The sequence below is a fragment of the Oenanthe melanoleuca genome, chromosome 1 (genome assembly GCF_029582105.1).
Source record: "Oenanthe melanoleuca isolate GR-GAL-2019-014 chromosome 1, OMel1.0, whole genome shotgun sequence".
NCBI lineage: Eukaryota > Metazoa > Chordata > Aves > Passeriformes > Muscicapidae > Oenanthe > Oenanthe melanoleuca.
Genome location: NC_079333.1, coordinates 19515783 through 19540252, shown reverse-complemented (window position 1 = coordinate 19540252; position 24470 = coordinate 19515783). Strand labels below are relative to the sequence as shown.

The following is a 24470-nucleotide window of genomic DNA, read 5'->3' as shown; positions in this document are numbered from 1 at the left end:
TTATTATTGTTCTAGTCCATTCAGCTCTGGGAATCTGTGTCTTTATTTTGCCTTCTTGGTTGTGTGAATTCCTGCAGAAGTAATTTGGGTCTTTCATGTTTCATCACAGTTTGAGCTTTTGGTAGACTGGAGGGCCACACTCCTGCTCCTTCAGCATCTGCCCAAAACTGTTCCCACCTACACTGTTTTGGTAATGCAAATTCATGTTTGGAAGTTTGACCCCACATTCATGCCATTGGTTTTAGGGCAAGTGATGGTGTATATGGGTGAGATTATGGACCATACATATTTTTTAGCTGAGGCTTCAAAAATATCTCTCTTTCTCTCTTTTCTCTCTTTTCTCTCTTTTCTCTCTCTCTTTTCTCTCTTTTCTTTCTTCTTTTCTATCTTCCTCTCTCTCTTCCTCTCTCTCTTTTCTCTCTTTTCTCTCTTCTTTTCTATCTTACTCTCTCTCTTCCTCTCTCTCTTCCTCTCTCTCTTCCTTTCTCTCTCTTTCTCTCTCCCTTCCTTTCTTTCCTTCCTTCTTTTCTTTCTTCCTTTCCTTCTGCAGATCTGCAAACTCTTCTTGCTTGGTGAGGCTGCATTTTTCAGCCACCTCAAAGGAATAATGCATCTGGGGAAGACATCACAGGTTTTGACAATCTGTGGCTTGTTTCTAGCCAATTTGGCTATTGCTTGAATTCCCCTGTTTGAAGATCACAGTGACTCAAAAATCTGATCCAGGTCTCAGTGACAGTGTTGCCATGTCTGGATTTGCCCTGTGTTTGAGGACACCATCACCTCAGCACCCTGCAGGACAATGCCTGCCTTCAGCTCCTTCTGCCACAGGCGTGGTCTTAGATGAGTCAAATTTCCTACAGCTGGAATAGCAGTGTCCTGGCTGACCCCCATTTCAGTTCCCTCTGCCACAGCTGCAGTGCCCTGTGCTGGGAGGCTGCCAGCTCACTGAGCATCTCCAGAGCTGCTAAAATCCCCAGCTCCTTGTCTCCCAGAACAACAACCCACAATGTGGCAAGTGTGACACACAGATTCTCCATCGTGTGTCAGCTGTGCTTTTGTCAAATGATGTGACATGTTTGGCCAGAAGGATGTCAAAATATCTGCAGTGTAACCAGGAAAATATGCTTGGTGAGGACTGCTAGGTAGATGGAAAGTTCAGGTCTTCCATGTTATTTCCATTATGACAGGATGGGCAGAACAGAACATCCAACAGACAATGACAGGTTGGATGAATTCATGACTGATTGAAACTTTTGGGCAAAATGTTTCAGAGAAGTTGGTTTAAATAAAATAATCATGGCTGGGATTTCAGCACTGGAAACAAAGCATTATGATGATTCTGTAATTTCCTTTGTTCACTGCTCTAGTGTCCTGCATTTGATTTGCTGTGAATTCCTTAAAGAATAGGTTTTAATAGCTATAGTTGTTAAAATACATGAGGTAAGAATGTTTGGACAGACATCATTAACTTGAAATCATAAACATTGCTGAAATTACAAACTTTCAATTTTACTCCATTTTACTGAGGAGAGTTTATACTGTCAATCTATCCTGGCATCTTCTTTATCTTGCTGACCAGTTTCAACCAAATTTACTAGGTGGCTGCACATCTCAGAGGTCTCAAAAATCTTATGAGTTTTTCACATATCACTAGTTGGGTACAGAAGACCAACCCTATAAATATCTGAAAGAAGAAAAGGAAAGGATGGCAGAAATGCCATCAGTGAGGAGGCTGAGGCTGCATGGCCAGTCCATCCAGTCCAGTCACTAAGATGCACACACAACCCATGACATTTGCCTCCTCTTCACCAGCTAACACAATGGAGATGTATATTTTATGCATTGAAAATATAAAGATGGATCTAAGAGGTGAGAGGGGCTGAGAGAGACATGATGGAGGATGAAGAGCATGGGATCACAGTGCTAAGGGTGTTGATCAGGCTGGAAGGAAGGGCAGCCAGGTGCTGGGGGTATGGAGGAGGTGATCTGGCTTATTGCCAGGAAAAGAGAGCATGGCACACAGCACAGACAACTCTTGTTACCCAATTACTTTTGTTCCAACAATGATGAAAAAATTCCCACTTGGCTCATAACTCATTGCTTTTCTACATTATGTCATGGTTATTTTTTTTTCACAAATAATGACAAAGGGCCTGGTATTTTTCTTGCAGTTTGTTCTGTTTGGGTATTTTTTTGTTTGGTTTGGGTTTATTTTGTTTTGTTTTAATCTGGAGCGATCCTAATAATATTAAAATAGTTGGAATAATTTAAGATTTCCATCAGTGGGAAAATTTTATTTCAGATGGACTGTCTTTTCTAAGTCTGAAACCCAGTAATATAAGCTTATAAACCAGCCCAAATCACTTTCAGATCAAGGCCTGAATAACTAGAAAGAAAAAAAAATAAAGCTTGTATGAATGCATATGTGTTCATAGCAACTTACTCTTGTCTTCATCCCTTAGAGGAAAGGCAGGATCATCACAAAGGTATTCAGATCCATGGGCCTAGAGAGGATTCATTCAAGAAAAGCTGAAAGGCCTGGCTGATGCCACTGTAGGACTCCTGATACCTGTGGTGATGAAGAGAGGTCACAAAGAGCCAGAAAAAGTTGATATTATGCTCACCTTTAAGGAAGGCAAGGAGGATATCTGGGGAGAACTATAAGCCAGTCAGGCCTACCTCAGGTGCTAGAAGTTTTTTGGAACATATCCTCTTGGAGCCTATTTCCATGCATATGAGAGACCAGAAGAGCATCAGGAGCAGCAGGGATTTACATGTAGGACCAGTCTGACTGTCTGCCATATGAAATAACTGTATGTAGACAACAGAAGAGTAACAAGAAGTAATACAATTTGATTTATAGATGCTTTTGACATCATGTCTCTCAGCATTCTTGTTTGCTAGGTGAAGACACAAGGGTTGGGTGAGTGAACAACTCTCTGGGCTGAAAATCACCTCGAGAGCCAAGTTCAAGGGATAGCAACCAGTGACTTGATCAGGACATTGTGAAAGTAGAGCCACTTGCTGGTCAATAAGAGGGCAGAATCCTTCAGTGCCTTCATCTGGCACTGGACCATGGCACAGCAGGTCCTCTCAGCAAGTATGCCACAATACTGGCCTGGAGTGGGCAGAGGCATTGCTGACACAGTTAGTGGCAGAGCTTTGGTGCAGAACTTGAGAAACCTGAAGATCATTCCAACAGAAACCTCAGAGTGCCCAACAGGAGTGAGTGCCCATCTCTGTGCCAGGGACATGGGTACAGAGCAGGAACTTGCTGCCTGAGCTGCAGGCCTGCTGGAAACTACCTGGGAATGGCAGCAGATGCCAAGTTCAGTATGAGCCAACAGTGAGTGGTTCTCTGCAAACAAGGTGGAAGAGCAGCTGTGTTATGTGGAGGGAGGCAGATTGGTGGACACTTTTACCTAACAGCAGTCTCAGCTCCAGCTGAGAGGGGGTTGCAAAGACCATCAAACCCAATCCTTCTCAGAGGGTAAAGCAAGACACAGCAGTCATAAACTGCAGTTTAAGGCGCTGAGATTGAGCATGAAGAGAAATGCTTGGATTTAGAAAGGTACCAGTCACTGCAGCACATCTCCCAGCGAGGTTGTGGAGCCTCTGTTTGGCCTAGATGCCCTCCAGAGGTTCCTTTTTGAGACACCTTGTCCTGCTAACCACATCCTGGCAAGCAAGGCTCAGTTATGGTGCTGTAAGGCACCCTCCTCTTGGCAGCATCATGAATCCTTATTGCTCATAATAATTTGTGTGGAAGGAAAGTGTCATTGTGTAATGGGTAACTGAGACCCTGTAGAAAACAATGTGATCTGAATTAGCAAAACTTAGCAAAAACAGGATGTTGCAAGTCATAAGATGAAGCAAAAACTTTCTGCCTGTGTGCTGCAATATTTTTTCCAAGTGTTTGGTGCTTTGTGAGGTAAATTTGAGTTAAGTTATAGCAGTAAGATACATGAGAATGTAACAGGCTGCTCTTTTGGGTCAGGCCAGCTTCACTGGGCTCACCATGCTGCCTTTAGATGTAGCCAGTATCAGCTGTGGGGTCTGGGGTGCTCAGCCTGCCCCAGTCCAGCAGACAGCAGGGCAGAAACTTTCTGCACCAAAAGCCAAATCCAACCCATCATGGATTAGAGTCACCAAAGGACTGTTCCCCATTAATTGTTCAAAGGTTCATTTTTGCCCCCTGCTGTATTCTGTGGCATTTGGTTACCAAGTCTGATTTCTGCCAGGGTATTAAGACACCAAAATGAGGCTTTACAATATTTTATAAATTTTCTAGGACTAAAACAGTGAAAATAGAAAAGATCAAAAAGTATGGGCTTTTAAGGCTTCACTGGCTTAAAAAATATCACTTGTGGCAGCTTAGAATCTTGGGTTTAGACAAGATTTACCTAACTGGTTTTATTTAATTTAGGGCAAAAGATTCAATGAGGTTCTATTGTCTCAGTACTATTTCATTTTTGAAAACTGATCCTAAAAATATTTCATCTGGAAATATATTTTTTTCTTCTGTGCAGTTAATTTTTGTGACTACAGTACTGAGACAGTGAACATTTCAGAAAGCAATATAAAAACCTTACCTTTGAAGAAATTATAGTGGGTAAATAGGCCACCCCAAAAAGGAATGTGCACCTGATACTGTGAGTAGTATGTATTTCTTTCCTTGTGCTCCCATTTCCCAAAAATAAATGTAAGGCTTGTGAAAGATGTTGGATTATTTGACCAGATGAGAGGTCTGTGTTTGAAGTCAGAACTGCGTAGCTCAGGCAGCAGGAGCACAACTTTTCTGTAAAGCTTTCTAACCCAAATACAGAGAATTTCAGGTATGCATGCTGAGGTGGATCTCCCATCTGGGGCTGGGAGGAGAGCCAGGGTCCTGAACAGCCTTTTAATAGACAAACAATCAGTTTACATCCTACTGTTTAGCATTAGGATTCAGGGTGCTTTCCATCAGCTGTGGCTCCATGAACTGTCTCAGCTTCCAGAGACCTTCTAGAAGGGTAAGTGCTGCACCACTGCTCCACATGTCCTTTGCATTCCTTTCATGACATATCAACTGTGTTTTTCATGCTAAAATGTCTTTCTGACAGCCCAGAGCTGATGCCAGTGCCTCCCAATTAAAAGATGTGTTTCTGCAGCTCTAACATAACTAAAGCCTGTCTGACTTTGGCATAAATGGTGTCAGCCCTTCTGACAGGACTGAGCACATGAATATAAACCACATATTCTAAAAAGAACAATAAATAGTTAAATCATTGATGGTCACCTGTAACACTGAAAGACAAAATCTTACAAGCAAACAGAAAATAACACTGGATAGAGTGTCACACCCACAGAACAGTTTTAACTCCCAGTGAGGTCATGTGAATGTGAGAGAACTCCTGCACTAAATGCATACCTGTCTGCTTTTACAAAATTAAAGGTAATTCCTCAATAGGAATCTGGATGTGCTACAGAGAAAGGAAATTTCCTACTTTAAAGCCTCCCCAAATTCTGAATTGTAATGAAAATCTGGACTTCTTGGCATCACAGGTAATCTTAAATTACTACTTAAACAGTTTATGAGAGTCTGCACTGTCCTGGGGAAAAAAAAACAAACCAGGGAATGGGAATAAAAGATGGGGCAGGAAATATATCTCATGTTCCTCAAAACTTTGCAGAAAGCAGAATAAATGACCAAAGTCTTTTCCAGTGGCATTCTTGACATGTGTCTGCTTTGCAGATGGCCTGAATTCCTGAATTTCCAAGGGTGATAATTTTATGTTGCTTGGGTTTGCCTGAATTTAGCATCTCATTTAATATTTCTTAACTGACCTGCAATTTCCTCAGTCAGGTTCCTAGTTCACAGCAAATGCCTCTGAGTGGAGGTGATGCTGGCACCAAACCAGTGAGAATGTGCAAGGGAACAGGAGAAGCCTGGCTTGAGTGTGATACTGACACCAACATGTTCAGAAGGATTAAGAGTGAAGCCTTTCCATTCTGTCAACATTTCTGTCCATCAAGAATCCAAATTCAAACTCTTTTGTATAAATGCCATGCAAAAAATCCATAAAATCCATAATTCCCTTAGTCTAGCTCTAAAGCTTAGCCCTGCTGTATCTGCAAAACGTGCAGACTAAGCACATTCCAGTGACTGCTTCCCTTCTGCTGCTTCTGTGTTTCATTTCCTTATCACTAGTCCCAGTTGAACAAAATAAATTAAAAAGAAAAAAAAATACACTGGGTACAATCCATTAAATAAGTCCTCTCCTCACACACTTTTGCTTGACTACTGTACCTTCAATCCAATCCTTCACCTGCTTGGATCCTTTCCTGAGGAACACTTGAGCTCAATATTATATTTTTCCAGTACATAACCTTCACTAAATGGTTCAAGGTAATATATAATATTGTAAGTAGATGTTTCTAGTACCAGTGAGGTGTGACATATGGTTTTTCTGCTGCTGTCAGTAATGTGTGGGTTTGTTGGGAGCTGTGATGTTGGGCTGCCACCTAGCGAGCTGAGGGCCACTTGGGGAGCTGGGAATGGGAGCAGGAGGTGTTCATGCTGGTGATTCAGAGTCCAGGTTTAAAAGGATTTGATTATTTTAAATAGAAATATTTACTTTGAATCCAAGGGCATGCTAGAAGTCAGAAGCAAGAACAGTGAACACAGGCATTCATGACATAGTGTTGGTCCATCATGCATATGCAGATGTTTTCAAGTCAAATAATATCATCTCCAGTAATTATAAAAGTGAATTTCCTTCCTCCCTATGCAACACATTCACTTCTCTTACCTACCATTCCAGGCTTTGTCTACACTTCAAAGCTGCATGACAGAATTAATCTTGATTTTGGTAGCTTCCCAACATAAATAATTTGAGAACAATTCAGTTATTGAAGCAATTCAGTAGAGTTATTCATTGACAGGATTAACAAACAGACAACTTGACCTGATGACTGGCAGATTTCCCATCTCCTATTGTTATCTTCATATATCATATGAAGGTATAGCTAGATGCCTCAACTTTGTTCTGTGTTTAGACTTTTAAGATGCTACAGACATTTAATCTCTATTCATCAGTGTTAACTCAAACTGGATCAAACCAGTGCTTGTAGCAATTCTTATTAGTACCCCCAGCAGCAGAGTTTTTTTATTTTTACATTTATTCCAAGCTGACACTCTGTATAATGTACTGAAGTGAGGATAGTGTCCTCAGTGCAGGTTATAAACCCTGTGTTGAGAGGCATGATTGTTGAAGAGGACATTTCTCAAGTTCCTCTGATGGTTTTTCAAAAAATCCTGTTGTGATTATTTAAGGAAGAATGAAAGGTGCACAGAAGTTTATAGATTCAGAGCTCAGTGACCTCAAGACAAAGCAGAGGTCCTGCTGCTATTTCGTGGCAAGGTGTGGAGAACAGTGGGGCCAGACTGCTCTTCAAGGTGTGCAGTTTTAGGATGAGTGCTCACAGAGTCAAGTGGCAGTATGGGAAATTCCAGTTAGATAAGAGATTATTTTTCCCCTTAGCACTGTTCAAACATGAGCAGTTTTCCAAGGGAGGTTGTGGATGTTCAAAGTGATTCCCTGAGCAGCCTGGCTTCAGACCCTGTTGGGCTAGGGGATCTACAGGGCTCCCTTCCCACACATGATGCTCCAAGAATTCATGAAAACAATCTCGAGGGAGAATTTGCAAACACCACATGTTCAACATTAACAGAAACATTTTAGATGGCAAATTACTTCTATATTTTTATTTTTATTTTATTACTTGTAAATATACATATACACATATATTTTAGTGTGGGAATGTTATGAAGTGGTGACACTTTTTTCCTTTTGTCTTTTTGTTTCTGTTGAATGACATTTTCCTCACAGGTTGAAACTGTGAGCCCCAGGAAGGAGTCAGTTATTGCAAGCAGCACTCAAGTCCTGAGCTGCATGTCAGACCGACTGACCAGACAGAACTCCAACATCACAGTGCAGATTATGAAAAAGCCAAATGTTTCAGGTGACTTGTGGGGCACAATATTTGGGATATCAATTCTGTCCACCCTCCACCAGAAGAGAAGACATTGTTCTTTCTCTTAACTGTACATAACACTACAAACAAATGCATTAATTTTGTCATTTAGCAGAGTTATTTAAGAGTCCTCGAGCACATACTTGTGGAATCACTGTTGGGTCTGTTCTCAGAGCTTAGTGTAAACTAAGCTGTATTAGCTGCTGAGATGTATATCTGAAATTTTAATATGAGCATCTTTTGATGTTTAAGTTAATAATTTAATCTTTACTAACTGAATTGATAAAAGTGTGATATTATGAACCCATTGGCACAAAGTTTTTGCCCCCTTGAATGGCTTCCTATTTTACTCTGTTGTGTACTTTCAAGCAATGCTTGTTAAGTTTTCTTACTTTGCCCATTCAGTGTGTAGCACATGGAGTGATTTACTCAATTGCATTTGATTATTGCCTTTTTTTTTCTGCTTGCCTCAGGCATCTGTGGCAGTAATGGCTACAGTGAGTCAACTCTTGGATGCCAATGAAACACAATAATCTTGTCAATGCCACAGGTAACTTTAGCTTTTCCCATTTTCTTCAGATGTAGTCAACAGCATTTTCCATTCTGTTTCAGGATGAAAGCAGTTAATGAAGAAGTAAAAATATTTTTGGCATTCAGCTCCAATGTGTAATTTCCAATTTACACCAATATGAACATTGCTGGATTGTTCTGCTTTAGAGAAAATATGGGGTTAGGAAATGAGGAGCATTTCCCACTGGAGAACCAAATCAGAGAGAAAGCTCATAAATGGAACCTGTAGCTGTATAATAACAAACAGTGATAACTTTTATCTCATTATTTTGATGCAGCCTCACAAAAGCAATGGAGGATTTTTCTTTGACTGGTAACATCTCATTGCCCAGTGTTGCAATCCAGTCTGCTCCACTAAACTCAAGCTCCTCTGTTTCTGATTTTGGCACAGAGCAGTAAGTCCAGTGTGTTGTTGGATTGACCTAGACAGAATGAACAGCAGTATGAACCATAAATCCTAACTCATACACTGCTTATTGTTGCAGATACAGCACTGGGAAAGTTTCAGTCAACAAAACTAGAAATATAGGAAAATGTTCCTGGGCTTATTGGTGACCTCAGTACCGAAGTTCAGATACTGTTCAACATTTTAAGTAAGTCCTTTCTTCTTTTGAAAATTGCAGGTGGGAAAATTTTTAATGAATACTCACAGAAAATCTCCTTTGGGAAGAAAACCCTTAGCTGGTTGGTTTTTCATGCAGGGTGATGCCTGGTACAGGAAATGCAAACATTAAATGAGCTGGATAATCTCATTTATAGAAGAATGTAAACATACATGTAATGGCCAGAATGCTTTTGGTGTTTGGGACTTTTTCAGTTGTTTTGTTTTCTAAAATTGAGGGTGTGTTGAATCTTTGACCATAACTCTACAAACATCGAGATCAAGAACAAGTACATACTTTGCCTGAAATCTGAATATATCAACCATTTCAACTAAAATTACTTCTGTCAGGTGTCAGCCAGAACATCCACAACCTAACACCTGCAAACTGGAATTACTCACTTGGGATTTTTCCAGATGTCCATTACTTACATTCTGTAGTGCTTGGAGGATAAATTGGTATTGACCAGGAGAAAAAGAAAAAAAATAAAAATTATAGTTCCTCTGCTTCAATTGCTCCAGAAGCTGGTGGGTGTGGGAAAGCTGCGCTTCAAACAAGTGCATTTCTGTGACATCACAAGAGTTTCACACCGGGCATCTGAAAACAGCAGACTTGTCCTCAGTCTCTCAATGTAGTGTCAGTAACACTGAGACATCACAACAGTATAACAAAGGCGAAGTTAGCAGAGCACTGAAACATCATAATGGTGAACAGCAGTCAAATACAAGCCCACAGGAAAATGAATAATTCAGTCCTCTCACCAGGGTTAGAAAATGTGAAGAGATGAACCAAGTAACCCAGCACTGACAATAAAAATCAATGAATAACTCATTAACTGGTCACTGCCATTTCTGTTCTCTGTTTCAGACAACAATACTGTGGAAAAACAGTGTGATCATGTAATTAAAGCCTTTATCATAATGCCAGAATAACATAATACACCCCTCAAGACAGATATGTATCAAATCTCTCTTTGTTTTCTCTTTAGAAAAGTCCCAACAGATCTCTCAATATTAAGTGCACATTTGTGATATTTTGTAGGCATACAGTGACATTAGTCTCACCTGATGATCAGAGAGAGATCAAATCAGTCTCTTTTGATCTTAAGTCAAAAGCATAACGTCAATAACAAAATCCAGGATTTTGCTTCCTCATTTAAACTACAATGAAGATGAGTAATTTAAATCACATAAATGAACTCTAATTTGGTAGAAGTGTGCAAAAAAAACAGTCAAAAAGTGGAATCTGAAGGCAAAAAGCCAGGCAGTCTCTTACCTTCTGACTTTGTACCAACCTTAAATGTCGCTGGTGTGACTATTTCTTATTTAGTGTTATTAAAAGCCCAGGCATTTGGACTGTGTGCATATATTAAGATTTAGGATATTATTTTCCTTATTTACCAGTATTTTCCCCTCAGAAATTATATTAAAAGAAGAATAGTTATTTTCACACTCCACCAGAGCAAAATTTGAAGATGTCTCTTGACATTCATCGGAAGAACAGGTTTTCTCAACTACTTATAGGATTAAAAAACGAAATCTAAACAAAAATCTGTAACTGCTAAATGTGTGCATGAGCTTCTCCAAAAGCACCAGCTTCTCTGATATCTGCTATCTACACCTACTTTTCTCTTTGCCTTGCAAAGGTTTATCAGACAGTGGCAGAGATGGACTTGTCCTGTGCTAAAATGACAAATTCTTTGAGTCCAGGGTTTACCAGAGTCTCCACAGTTTGATGGAGACAAAACCCAGTCATCTATGGCATCACTGATGGTAGAGTAGGGAATAGTATTGAAATAGCCTTCAGTCCCAAGGTGAGAAACATCACAGCCAGTTTGAGCCAGAGGCTGCCCTGGCCCTACTACACTCTTCAGGACTTAGGGAAAGAGAATCCAGCAGAGAGGGGGTGGGGTTTTTTTGCTTTGATTTTTGCCAATAAGCAATTGACAGAGTTTTTGGGATGTATAGGTGACATAAGTAGTGTTTAGACAGTGTTTAGAAGGGTGTTTAGATCAAGTGGCATAGAAAACTTTCTTCAGCTTCTGTATGTAACAGCTGATATTGCTGACTCTGTGCTGCTAAACTAGGACATTTGCGAGCAAAAGTGTATTTCTTAAAATGTTATAGGAATACCAGAGTGTATTCGTCCTAGAGTGCATTAATCCCATATCAAGAATGAAAAAACAGGTCTATGGAGGATAGTTTTTCTCTCCAGAAGACTACCAAAATTTTGGAAAACACGAAAAAGTCAGCATGGCTGGTATAGCCCAATGTATATATTAATGTGGGGAATGTTAATTTTTCCTGCTATCTTTTAACTCCTACTTCCAGATAAAAGCTATTGTGTGCTTTGACTTCCTTCAGCAGGACCTGATTCCAGATGTTACTGTTTTCTTGCAGACAATGCTCTTATGTGAGCATCCATTTGCCAAACCTCTCAAATTTTTAGATAATATGTATTTGGCATGGTTTCTCCAGAAAACAGTAGTTGGCTTCTTCTTACAATATTTGACAAAGTTTATAAGCTCAAACACATGCATATGACAGATCTGTAATCATCATCATGGAACCATGAAGCTAAGTGATCCAGGAAATGTGTCATTTCTAAGGAAATCACTGAAAGAAACTTTTTTACTCTTATTTTTATTCATAATTTTTAATTAAACTACCTAATACCATGAATGGTTGTGTTCACTTCTTATTTGGACTCCAAGCTGCTTGTTGCTCATTAAAAATAGTTCTAATTTCTGTATTCTGCAGAAGTATGTTTGAAAATACCTACATGTCAATTGATGTGTGAGTGCAGGAGCACCACTGTGCTGCAGGAGGGAGGGAGGGAAGGGTCACTCCATTTGCCATTGTTTGCTTCCTGTTCCAGTGTGGATTCAGCTCTGGTTGGCAGTAACAGTGCTACCAAAAACTGAAAGCTGTTGTTTGGCTTACACGTAATTCAGCTGGGAGTTGTTTAATGCTTAATCAGTGGGAGCCTGAATCCTAATCACCTGAATAATTCACAGAAATTGGTAATTTCATTGGCAATCTTGACTGAGAAAGGCACATAAAGTAAGTTTAAAATGCCAAATTATGCTGTTATTGGCATCATTCATAAGGTAAGCTGGAAATCCATGTATCCCTCAGTAGCTGTCAGCTCCCCTTTCAAAATCAAATCAGTCAGTTCACACTGTTCTGGTGCCTATCTCTATGTTTCTGTTGCCACTTACTCTCCTTGCAATCCCAATCCTTAGTAAAACACACCTGATCTGCAGCTGTGTAACCATGACTGTCTCTTCTGGGATGACACTGCAAATGATGCAGGTGTAATCACACCACTAATTTTGCTGATCTGATGATAGGGCATTGTCCTTTCATGAATGGGAAGAGTCTGGGGTTGTGTAATTTTTTTTGTTTTTTTGGCTGTTTCTAACTAAGACCAGCATGGCAATATAAGGGCATAGGTGCACTCAAGCTAGAATGTACAGGAGTTTAAAGTGTCCCTGAGTACTTGTTTCTGCCCTGTGGCAGATCTGGCAAATTGGGCAAGCTGCTGAATAGCCAAAAGTATTGGCAATTCCTCTGACATGACCTGTGGATGTGCAGCTCCTTAGCAGGGAAAGGCTGGCCCAATTCATTCCCCTTGCTCAGCTGTTGGAGCCCCCAGCTCTGCACCTCCATTGCTGCAGCTGGTGGTAAAATGAGGTTTGTCTAAAGGCTGAAGTGTCCCCAGGTGAACAGCAGTGCTGCCTGGAATCTGGGCTGGCTGTGGCACTGCCTTGTGCTGGGTCAATAACTCAGAGGACTTGGCATTAACTACTTCCTTTACTTATATGTTTATAAAAGGACTTGCTCTGTAAATATTAAGCTTTCCACCATAAAGTTTCTTACATTGCCCTCTTTTACTAACAAGGCTATTTAGGAATGACTGCCTGTTTCTGATGTTCATTATTCTTTCAGTATTTATATAAACTTCTCTAAATAAAACACACCCTGGGCAAAACCATGTATCTGTGGTCACTAGCTTCAGCATGCCAGCATTTCAGAGTTCATTTTTACTGTCTTCACAGAACAGCATTTCCATATTTGTACTATTGTTTTAATTTGTATTATTTCCCTTTATGTTATGTATGTTCTTTTTGCACAAAGTGACTATTTTCTAAATAAGATTCCTGTCTGTTTATGCAAATGCAACAGTATTTTCTGTTTCACTGAATACATTTACATCTACTTGCTGCTTTATTGTCACTATACAAACATAGACTGGTTTCAAATTATAATTATTTGTAATATCGTACTGTAGACAGAGATGTCAAAACTCAGAATTCTCAACAGTATTAAAAGTTTAAAGCTGCTTTGTTAAGTCTGTGTCACCCGGCATTTTATTATGAATAGTATTTGATTGGTGCTGTTAAATCTCTTTTTGGTGTTTCAAAAGCTTCTCTAGTTTTGGGGTCCAGAATAATTCTGTGAGATCTAAAAATTCTAGCAATGTCTAGCAAAAATCATAACTTTACTAAGACATTCTTGTTTCTATGTGTAACCAGAAACAGAAACTTTAAAAAGAAATTTATCTCTTCTCATCTCATATAACTGATACAATTGGTTTTCTGGGCATTTCAGATAAAATAGAAATATGCAAAGCCTTTGGATTGTATTTCTTATATTGGTGTTGGATTGTTCATGGCTGGTCTGGTTATTAGTATTTTGTTTCAAATACTCCCTAGGTAAGAAGGAAAATATTAAACTGCAAGTATTTTACAATAAGTCACAATATTTTGTTCCATATGTAATTTGAGGAAAACAAAACAAAACAAAAAAGCAGCCAGTTTAGCACATATTGCAATATTATTGATTAACAAATAATATTTTAAAAAATAGCTAAATCACATTAGCATGGCTTGGGACTCCTTGACACCTCTGTTACTACTCTGACCAGCACACACCCAGAGAGATATTATTTCTACACAGGTCTGTGATACACGTTGAGCTTTTCAGTTCATTATCTCAATACTAGATTTTAAAAATGTCACCACCAGCATGACCTCCCCTCATACCCTGGTATTACAATGTGTAAACAGTTATTTTTTTCTAGGCAGTAGCTGCCTGTGCTACTGTGTTACTGTGAATGACTTAATACAAACACAATTGCAGCAAATTTTCTTGATAGACAAGCCTGTGACTAATGGTGTCCTGTGATTCCCCTCTGAACAACGAGCAGTCATGCCAGCAGAGCTGTAGTTATAATAGATTAATACATGTTTCTCTTCCTGCCTGCACTAATGCAGATTTGGAGCAATTCCATCAAGGTTCATGTTTTTAACACTGTAGGAGCTTCCAGCCTCTTCTTTTAAATGCATTTATTTATGATAATGTTACATATATATAAATACACATTTATATATATGAATACATACACTATATATAATGCCAAGGGAGGTGGTGGAGTTAATGTCCCTGGAGGTGTGGAGGTGTTTCAGGAAAGACTGGACATGGCACTCAGTTGACATGGTGGTGTTTGGTCACAGGTTGGACTCAGTGATCTGGGAAGTCTTTTCCAAACTTATGGATTCTGTGATTCTGTTATTTGGAGATAAGACAAAGTTTGGAAGTGGAGGTTTATTATTCTCTTGCGCTTTGGAGAATGGTTAGAAATATTTGTTTTATGCTACCTCACTTCTTAACACTGAAGAAAAGGATTCCAAAAAGAGCTGAAGGGAAAAAATAAAAAGGTGATAGATATTCTCTGTTCTAGTTAAAGTCAGAAAAAACTGATGGATTTGTTAAGCTGTCTGAGAATAACATTGGTGTAATTCTGCATACAAGTTATTCTTTTGGTTTTCTGTCTGTATTAAAGTTTCTCCTCTCTAGCTTGCTTTTAGTATAAATGAAAATGAGAAAATATTTGACAATTTTTCTCTTCTTTTTTTTTTCTCCTAAGCATATTTCTACCGATAGGAAAAATCAAAACTCAAAAGTGGATGTTAGTGAGTCTCTGCTTTTCTATGCTAATTTTTAACATTATCTTCATCTCTGGAACTGAGACCCAAACTTCCAGGAAGTGCAGTAACAATACCACCGGATGCTGTCAGCAGTACCTTCCTTATGATGCTGCCAGTACCACCTAACTCACCTCTGACACGGTGGATTCACCTGCAGACTCCTGGTGCACAGCTGTGGCTGTCCTACTGCACTCTTTCATTCTGGCAACATTTCTGTGGTCAGCACTCAGTTCTGCTCTGTTGTACTTATTGCTGCTCAGAGCCACGTGGCCACTGCCTGGACATTTCCTCTTATCCATGTCAGTAATTGGATGGGGTAAGGCTTAAAGTTGTCCATATAGCAACTTTTAGAGTACAGAGTACATTCAGGGAGAGTTGTAAAGATAGGAGACCAGCAGAGAGCAATTAGAATCAGTGTCTCTGGGTTAGTGCCACGTGATTTAATAACCTCCTGTTGCTGCTCACATTACTGGTATAACCTGAGCCTATTTTCATGCTCCTGATAAAACACTGAAACTGATAGCCTGGTCACTGGCACAGCAGCATAGGCCTGTTGGATGCAGAAGAAATTTTCACAGTAATCAAGCATTCAATAATCTGCTTCTGGGAAAAAAATCTTTCAGCTACGAGTGCCTGATATTATCCAGTATATATTATTTATTAATAAGCAAAGAACACTTTCTCAAGTGAGTACAGCAGTTAGCAGCAACAATGCAAACTGAAAGGAAACTAGCCAGAAAATGGAAACATTCAGATAGATGCTGACAAGGCAAAATAAAAATCTCAGCCTCAAGAAACTCTTCTAATATAGTGTAGAGTGACACCAATCTTTCCCATGCTGTGTATTCAGCTTTTGTGTTTTATTGTTTCTGATGGCACCCACCAAGCAGTTTTCAATCCTTATTGTTCCATTATTACATCTTGCACTTATAGAGGCAATTCCTCGGAAACATTTAGAATTTGGACTGCACATGCAAGCCAGAAAAAGTTCAGCAAACACTACCTGGCTACGTGGCACTGGCTCCCTCCTCATGTATTTGAATGACAGCACAGCATTATGTTCTTCTCTGTGTTCTGTCACAAGTTACACACATCCAAATCAGCATGATTCTGACTCACTGCTTTTGGATCTCTTTTGAGAGCACAGTCATGCATGGCAGTATTGAAGGTCTCTATTAGGGATGCAGAAGGAACAGACTTTAAGGAGTATGTTTATTATCAGGATAAAAAATTTTGCATGAGGTTCCTCCCCATGAGATGTGCTGCCTAGTGTGAGCTGGTAGGCAGAAGATGCAGAAGACAAGTGAAGCAAAGGGATTGAGGAGGCAAACGTGACAGCCAAGCTTCTTGGCAGGGCAAAAGTTACACTCTGAATCAATCTGTATGACATGTAATGGTGTTTGGTACAAAATGTTCCTAAATTCGTTTCTCACTGCTGACCAGAAGTTGTGATAAGGGAGCCCACTACAGCCCAGAAGGGAGCTTGCTCTTTCACCACTGGTGCTGGCTCAGGAAGCTCTGTGGAAGCTCTTAGATGGCAAAAATCAGCAAATCATGGACATGAGCTATCCTCAGAAAAACAGTGCTCACAACCCTCAGTCCTGCCTTTTGTCTAGGCTACAGAAAACCCCTGTAACTAAGTACAAGGCAGGTGAAACATAGATCTTAAAATCTATGGAATTTAGAAGCTATTTATGTGGAAGAGAAGTATGCCCATGCAATCAAACAATAAATCACTAAGCTCTCTTTTATTAATTAGGAATCCCTGTCATAGTAGTTGCAGTAACACTTGCAGCTACTGACAGAGAAGGAAAAACTCTAAACTGCCAACAGGAAGAACTTTAAGTCCACATATTATTACAACACTTGCTGTCTCATGCCTTTTGTGATGGTTTATCATTAATACAATTCTGAATGTATTGTTGGTATACTATTTTGTACTTCTAAGTACTCAAAATAAATAAAACTCTTCACTCAACCTAGATATTCACTAGAAGGAAACACATTTTCTCCTTCCTAAGGATCTAGGGTACTGAATCTGTATCTGCCTTGAATCCTCCTGTAAGACTGTGCAGTTCTCTGTGAATTGAAATGCAAACTGCAGACACCCTCAGCCTGATACTCCACCCCTTCACTTAAGTGCACAACTGCATTTGAGTACCTACATTTAATGTATTAAATTTATTAAACTGATGTACTGAAATATACATACCTCACATGTATTTAAAATATGGCCATAATAACTATATTCCTATTTGCCCAGTGTTTTTGGCATAGGTATTCATTGGAGCACCCACATACTAAATCAGGCTATCAGACTGACAGTGTACCTTGGCAATAGTGGATGACACAAAAGAAAGGCAGACATGTTCAGGAAATGTAAACACAAACCCCTTTCCAGATGGTGATCATGTTGTGATACTTATTTAGGACATGTGGACTTCTAACTTGAGATTATTGGAAAATGAAAAAGAAAAGAGGTAAAGGCTGTTACAGGATAACCTTTTTGTTCTGAAGTTGTCCCTGTTTTTCTTCAACCTTTGTCCATTAGGTCTCCCCTATTACTCTCTACTGTAAAATACATCCTAAAGATAAACGTTCATGTAGTGGCCAGATATCTAGCTGGTTAGTTATACAGCACATTATTATTTCTCTGTGTAGTTTGTTTGATGTATCATTTTGCATTCCCCATAGAAAGAGAAGCATGATTGAAAGCCCTCATTTCAATGAGGCCTGCCTTTCAGAGCTAAGCTGGCAAGACGTAGAAAGCACTGTAAGGTCTTTCAGGATGGAAAGCGGAATATTATTTTGTTTTGTTTCAGTATTCTGAATAATGTATCTTTTGAAACTAACCCTCTTTATAGTCAAAGTTGCTGGCTAGCAGCACTGGACCAAAATCAAAATTTCAGTGTGTAAAAGCCCACATTGTGGTAATTTCTCTTGCCAGTTGCATTCATATTGTTGTTTAACATCTTGATCTTCATCAGGATCAGTATGTCTGTGATTTAGAAGAAGATGAATTTGATAAGGTCAGTACTTCTCATATTTTTCACCAAATGTATTCCTCAGTCTCTTGTCACCAGCTCAGACTTTCTTGTCAGAAACTTGGATTTTTGACAGTATCTTTCATTTTAAAGAAATGTATACTTTAAGCAGGCAGAAAATGTATTCATTACAATGGGTCAGACTTTGTTCAAGTGCATATCAATGAACACATTCAGACTTTCATCCCCTTTTTGGATTGCAGTGTCACTCGACTTCAATGACAGTTATTCCTAATTTAAATCCCTAAAACTGAGAGAAGAGTGGGTCCAGCCAACCGAGAATTGTGAATTTCTCAGCACAACCAAACACCACACTAACTCTCGAGCAGTTTGAAGCAGATTTACTTGCTCAGTTTTACATCAACACTCCATGTATTGTCACAGACTGTAAGTCATAAGCCCTCAGTGTACACTGTATTATTTAAAAGAGGGTTGCTTTAATTTTTATTAATTCCATGGGACAGATCCATTCAACAAAACTTTTTATCATTCCTTCATTTCTTTGAGTAAAATTTTCATGGTTGGAGAAAACAAAATACCTTATCTCTGAGTCTGCTCAGGCTTGAGAGATCCTGGATATTCAAACCTCACAGGCAGCTAATTCTTACATTGAAAATTAATTAATATTGAAAATTTTTAATAGCTATCATGCTAATTTTCAATTGCCTTGGTAAACCTCACTTTTTAAATCAAAAACAGATGCATCCAAGCTGCATACTCCAAACACAGATTAGTCTGATAAATTTGGCTACATTTGTTTTTCTGGATTTCTTCTCCAAATGATACATCAAACAAATGTAGGGAAGTGTATCTTCTCAACTCACCTTAATAATACCTTTTTGCAATATAGCCCTGAATAAATAGAAAGCTTAAAACTTGGATATTAAATGGTATAGAGAAAGATTTAATAATTTTTTGTGTGTGTGCTTCTGGAAATAAAAAGGATTCATTAATGAAAAATATTATTAGCACTATCTCTATAGTGGATTGCCTGGATGATTGGATACCTCACATTAATAAGTCGTGAAAAAACAAGTCTTGCTTTCAGCTTTCTGTTCTGCATTTTCAGTGCTACCCAGGTATAATATTTAGCAATTCTGAGACTAAAAATTGAGATTTAAAAACAAAAATCAGACTTATTTGCTCTACAGCTTGATATAGGGTGGGAACTTGTTGGAAAGCAGCTATAGGGATTCCGATTTTTTTTTTTTTTTCAGAAATGGATGCTGTTATGTCACACATAAAACTCTTCCCCTTGTACAAATCAAGGTGGGATTTTATTTCAAGGTCAGCACTAAAAAGACTGTTCTGTCTGGGTGGCTTCTCATATACCAAATCATATAAAAAAACTATTTTCAGAAAGAATAACAGGAATAAACTCCTCTGCAATAGTTGTTGGAAAGAGTCCCAGGGAAGTAACAAGAGCTCCATGGCTTGAGGCCTTTCACAGTGATACTGAAAAAAAGCACTCAGGAAAGTGTTTGCCTGTTCTTTCCCCCCACAGCCCTGCTGGATTCTTGGCCTTGTACTTCTATAAGTTCATCCCTTCATATGAGGCATATGAAGTACTTGGAGTAATGGATTTTTCATTATTATGCCCTGGCTATTTTCTATAAAACAGCAAATTGGAAATATATGAAAGTCCACCCATGCCCAAACATTAAGTTGTTTATTATCAGTTTGATCTACTGAAAAATGTGTGCCTGTACACCAGCAACAAACAGATCTGTAAACTCTGTGCAAAAAGTCCTGAGGTAATCATACCACACTGATGGACAGATTATGCCCAGGATTTAAAACTGACATCATTAATAGGAAATAGAGATCCATTTATTTTAAAACATGAGGGTTGTTTGTTTGGTTTTTTTTTTTTTTTTTTTTTTTTTTTTTTTGTTTTGTTTTTTGTTTTTTTTTTTTTGTTTGTTGTTTTTGTTTTTTGTTTTTTTTTGTTTGTTTGGTTGGTTGGTTGGTTGGTTGGTTGGTTTGGTTTGGGATTTTTTTACTCAGGATTCCCCTGTTTAATCCTTAAAATGAGAATATAGAAAACCAGTATAGAAATGTTAAAGTCTTTATTCCCTTTCTATGAATCTGACTGAAGTGCTGATATGGCACACCACATTTAATGCTTATGGCATCCTCAGCCAGGTCTTAGCTTCATCCTATCCAGATGAGAATAATAATATGATCCTGAGACAGGCTCCTCTCACATGCTAACTAATCCATTACAATGTGCAAATGAGGCATCCATAGTTGGGAATAATCCACATGAAATCATTTGTAGTACTTCATTTAGTTCAAGTTATTGATGAAATTGTTAGCAGTTACCAAAAATAATTTAATGGTTGTTTTTCGAATCAAGTCGACATTGACAAATCTTTTCTGGTTTTAAGAGCAAAATATTTAGTCCATACTTTCATTTCATCTACAGGGACTTCTGTTCACTTTCAGAATACCACTCACTCTTCAAGAAAAAAGTTTCTGAAGTGTTTCATGTTTTCTGGATACCACTGTATCTGCATTCAAAACATTCAAAATCACAGCCTGAAAAACATTCACAGGAAACTTTCAGATCAACCCAGACTTTTTCAGACATTTCCTTGTCTACCTTCCCTAACTGGAACTAGAAACCTGCAAACATGTGAAACACAATCCTGCCTTGCTCATGGTTGGTTTAATGCAGTCCTCACAAGCACCTCAATGATGGACACACTTCTTCAGCTGCAGGCAGCTGGAAACAGATCATAAGCTGAAACCATGTGGAGGCAGGAGCAGGACCATGTGCTGGCAGCACAATGTGACTGCAAACAGCCAGGCAGCACCAGAGCCTCTTGGTGCTACTCCTATTCCAACCTGAGCTAATGACAGTTCTATACTCCAATACAGACACACAGAAGTTGCTCTTTTGATGCCCTTTGTATGTTCCAGGCCCATGGGACATGGCCAATGCACTGCAGCTCTCCTCTCCCTTTCATAAGTAAAAATTCAATTTAATTAGAAACCAAAGGTATATCAACAGGCAGCAGTTATAAATACACTGTGCATTACACATGAGACTTTCTGAGTGTCTTCATGGAAGTGTTTCATCAGTCCTGAGGAGTCCTCCATGTCTTAGAAATCCATGCTTTCTTATAAGACAGAAAATAAGTGCACTGTAGCATTGATAAACCTTTAAAAAGAGCAGTAACATCAGAAGCAAGGCTGAAGTTCATCACTACTGCTCCAGAAAAAGCAGAGAAGGTAATTAAAAGTTATTTAGGACAGGTAGCTCATACTTTTTTTTTTTTAATAGGAAGTTCATGTCCTGTGGGCATTCATTTTTTATTTGTAAATAATTTGCATAATGCTTGCTTTCGTCAATTCTTCCAATTTCCTTCAGAAATTTTCCTTTAGAAATCTGTGTGGCTTAGGAAAGATGATGCTTGATTGTGTTGTAAAACACAGGCATTGTGAGGATGACTCGTTAAATGAATGACAATATTTTCTAATAATTAATTTTTTTTTCCTACAAACAAAAGTATTCTCTAAAGAACATCCCATTTAATTTCGAACATATCTTTTAAAAAACAAAAATACTGTTTCCATATTATCCCAAAAACAAGCAAAAAACCCAAGAAGAATTTGAAGTATGGAATTGGAAGTGCTGGATTCTTTTACTAATTAAGCATCCTTTCTCTAAATATTTCATATGTGAATAAAATCCTGTTATTGCCAACACTGAACATGTCTTGCTTAATATAAAACATTTTCAGCATAAAGCCCTCCCCAATTATAAATTTTATGGCTTCTTTTTCTTTCAACTAGTGAATCCTAATTTCAGAAATGGAACAAACTAAAATGATCTTTTTCAGGCTATATGCTAAATTGTTAGAGGAACAGTAGTTCAGCTCTTATCTACACGTGGAATATATTTATCTTCATAGTGTAGTGAACTTTGGTATTGTTTGTGATATGTGGGCTTCAGGGATCACAAAGTTTCTTGTTAACACTTTGGAAAGACTGCTTTGATAAAGAAATGGATTGGAGAAAGACTGAATCATCAGTACAAAGTTATGCAATGCAAGCGGCAGAAAGTATAATGGATGTAAACGTCCAGTTTTCCCGATATTTCTTATGCTTTTAAGGCAAAGGTTTTATTCATTGAAAATATCCAAATATTTCCAAAACACTTTGTAACATTTAGCAAAGAAGCCTCCTGAACCATGCCTCTCCTCCTCCTCCTCGAAATATTTAGAATTAGAGTTTGTATCGTGCTCATCTTTTCTCACTTCCATTCCAAATCCTCACCTACATTTTCATCTGCTCACTGCTAGCTGGACCCTCCTCTAGGCAGGGACAGAGCTCTCAGCAAGAACAAATACTACAAAAATTAAACAACTCTTACATTTTTCTTGTAGCGGCAGAAAAGACTATTTGGAAGCTTTCAGAGGCATCTTTAACGCCAGGAAGCAATTAAGCCCAGTTATGCTTCAGGTATCTCTGCACAGGCACCACTCCCGTACTGAACCAGACCGGGCCGCGAAATCCCGACTATCCACAGCAACACCGCTCCAGGTCCATGGCTCTGAGAGAGGCACCCTTAGGAATCCATCCCCGCACTTTGACACAACTCAGGAAATTACTGCAGCTTCGTGTTTTTCCTCTCTTAGAGGGACAAGCTCTGATTGCAAGACAGGGAAGAGTGAGAGCGTGTGTGAGGGTGTGTGCGGGTACCATAGTAATGAATGCCTGGATGTGACCATTCAAGGACGAATGGCTCCAGTGTGTGGGTGTCTAACAAGTACAGGGGAATTTTACGGCCCCTTTTTTCCCTGAGCACCACCAGCCTAGAAGGCCAAGGCTCGTATTTCGAAAGAAACGCCGTGTCAGAGCGCGGCCCGGCTGAGGCAGGGCTGAGGGAGCACGGCGCTCAATGAGGAGCCGCCATGTCGGCCGGGAGGGGGCGGGGCCCCGGGCGGCGGAGCGCGCACGCGCGCGGCTCGCGCAGGCCCGGCCTCGCTCCGGCCCCTTCTCTCTGCCCTGCCACGTACCGGCGGCGGCGGCCGGGGCTGGACGGGGGGGCTGCACCGGCGGGACGGCGGAGAGGCCGGAGTAAGAGAGCGGGGGCTGCCTCCGGGGACAGCCGCGTGGGGAAGCGGCGGGAAGGAGGGAGAGAGGGGCGGCTTTGGGTTTGGGGTGAGCCGACCGCCCCCCTCCCCCCCTCCATCGTTTCCCGGTGCCAGGGGCGACGCGGCCCCTGGCGGAGGTGCCGGGAGACCCCTCGCGTGCCCCCGGCCGCGGCTGAGGGCGGCGGGAAGCGCCCGCGGCCTCCTGGGCCCGGGCAGCGGGAGATCCCGGATCCTCCCTCCGCACGGCCGGGCGCTGCCTGGCTCACCCCTCCGCCTTGCTTGGGGAGCCGCGGGAGCTGCCGGCTCCTCGCTGCCCGGCAGGGATTGGCTGAGACTTCTGTTCCCCTTTGGGCCGGGCCTGCCCGCACGGGAGCTGGAGAGAACCGAAAAGAGCTCTTCTCCTTTCTGCTTCCCCACCTGCCTTGGGAAAACTCATGGCTCTCTCTCGGTGGTGGCGTTTGGGAGGCAGTCCTGCTTGCTCGTGTTTTTCTCGACTTCGCGCTGATCCTTAACACTGTTTTGACCAGAAAAAATTGAAGCAGGAGTGTCTGTCCTTCCCTTGCCTGGGCTAGGCTGTTTTTCTCTGCTGCTGAGCAAAAAGGGTAGTGAAATTCAACGTGGTGATGAGGTGCTGGTTTTAGAGGGGTTCCTGAATTGACTGCCCTAGATTGGGCAATCCCTGTCCACATGCACCACCCAGATTAGTGCATGATGTGAATGGAAAGTGAGCCGGGAGTGGAGGAAATGTCTACCTGCAAAATGCAAGTGGTGCACCAGGAAGGTTAGAAAGATGTCAGTCTGATTCTTGTGGAAAGCAATCTTTAGTCTGAAACATGAAGACGTAAATGTTTTTTGCTTGGTTGATTCCTCCCTGCCCCAGGAAAGTAGACACACACTGATTTTGTTAAAAAGCTCATTAGCGTGCATTCTGGATGTGTTCTCTGAAAAACTCTCTCAATGGAGTCATCCATTCAGCTGTGTCACAGTGAGGGGAAGAAGCTTTAATGCTGTGTAATTCAGTAATTTGAATAGTTTCTGTAACAGTTGCAAGCAGCTGCAGTGTTTAGAATCCGTGTCTTTAAATCTGGACACCTTCAAGCAGGATGGAGAACAGCTGGACCAAAAAAAGGTGCATTAAATA

General features: G+C 40.1%; 1 protein-coding gene and 1 long non-coding RNA gene across 2 annotated transcripts; one reads left to right on the top strand and one right to left on the bottom strand.

Moving 5' to 3' along the window:
- Positions 1–483: 483 nt before the first annotated feature.
- LOC130249261 (uncharacterized) lies at positions 484–10315 on the bottom strand. The gene is made up of 4 exons (XR_008839762.1): positions 9237–10315; positions 2680–2811; positions 2444–2569; positions 484–1684 (listed from the first exon to the last, which is right to left on the bottom strand). It is a non-coding gene; the product is annotated as an uncharacterized LOC130249261 (long non-coding RNA).
- A 4828-nt stretch (positions 10316–15143) lies between these two features.
- Positions 15144–20875, top strand: ADGRG7 (adhesion G protein-coupled receptor G7). The gene is given in 7 exon segments (XM_056483800.1): positions 15144–15496; positions 16940–17048; positions 18051–18208; positions 19157–19208; positions 19210–19303; positions 20653–20682; positions 20684–20875. Coding segments are annotated over 7 exon segments (945 nt in total). The 5' UTR covers positions 15144–15159; the 3' UTR covers positions 20849–20875.
- The last annotated feature ends 3595 nt before the right edge of the window (positions 20876–24470 follow it).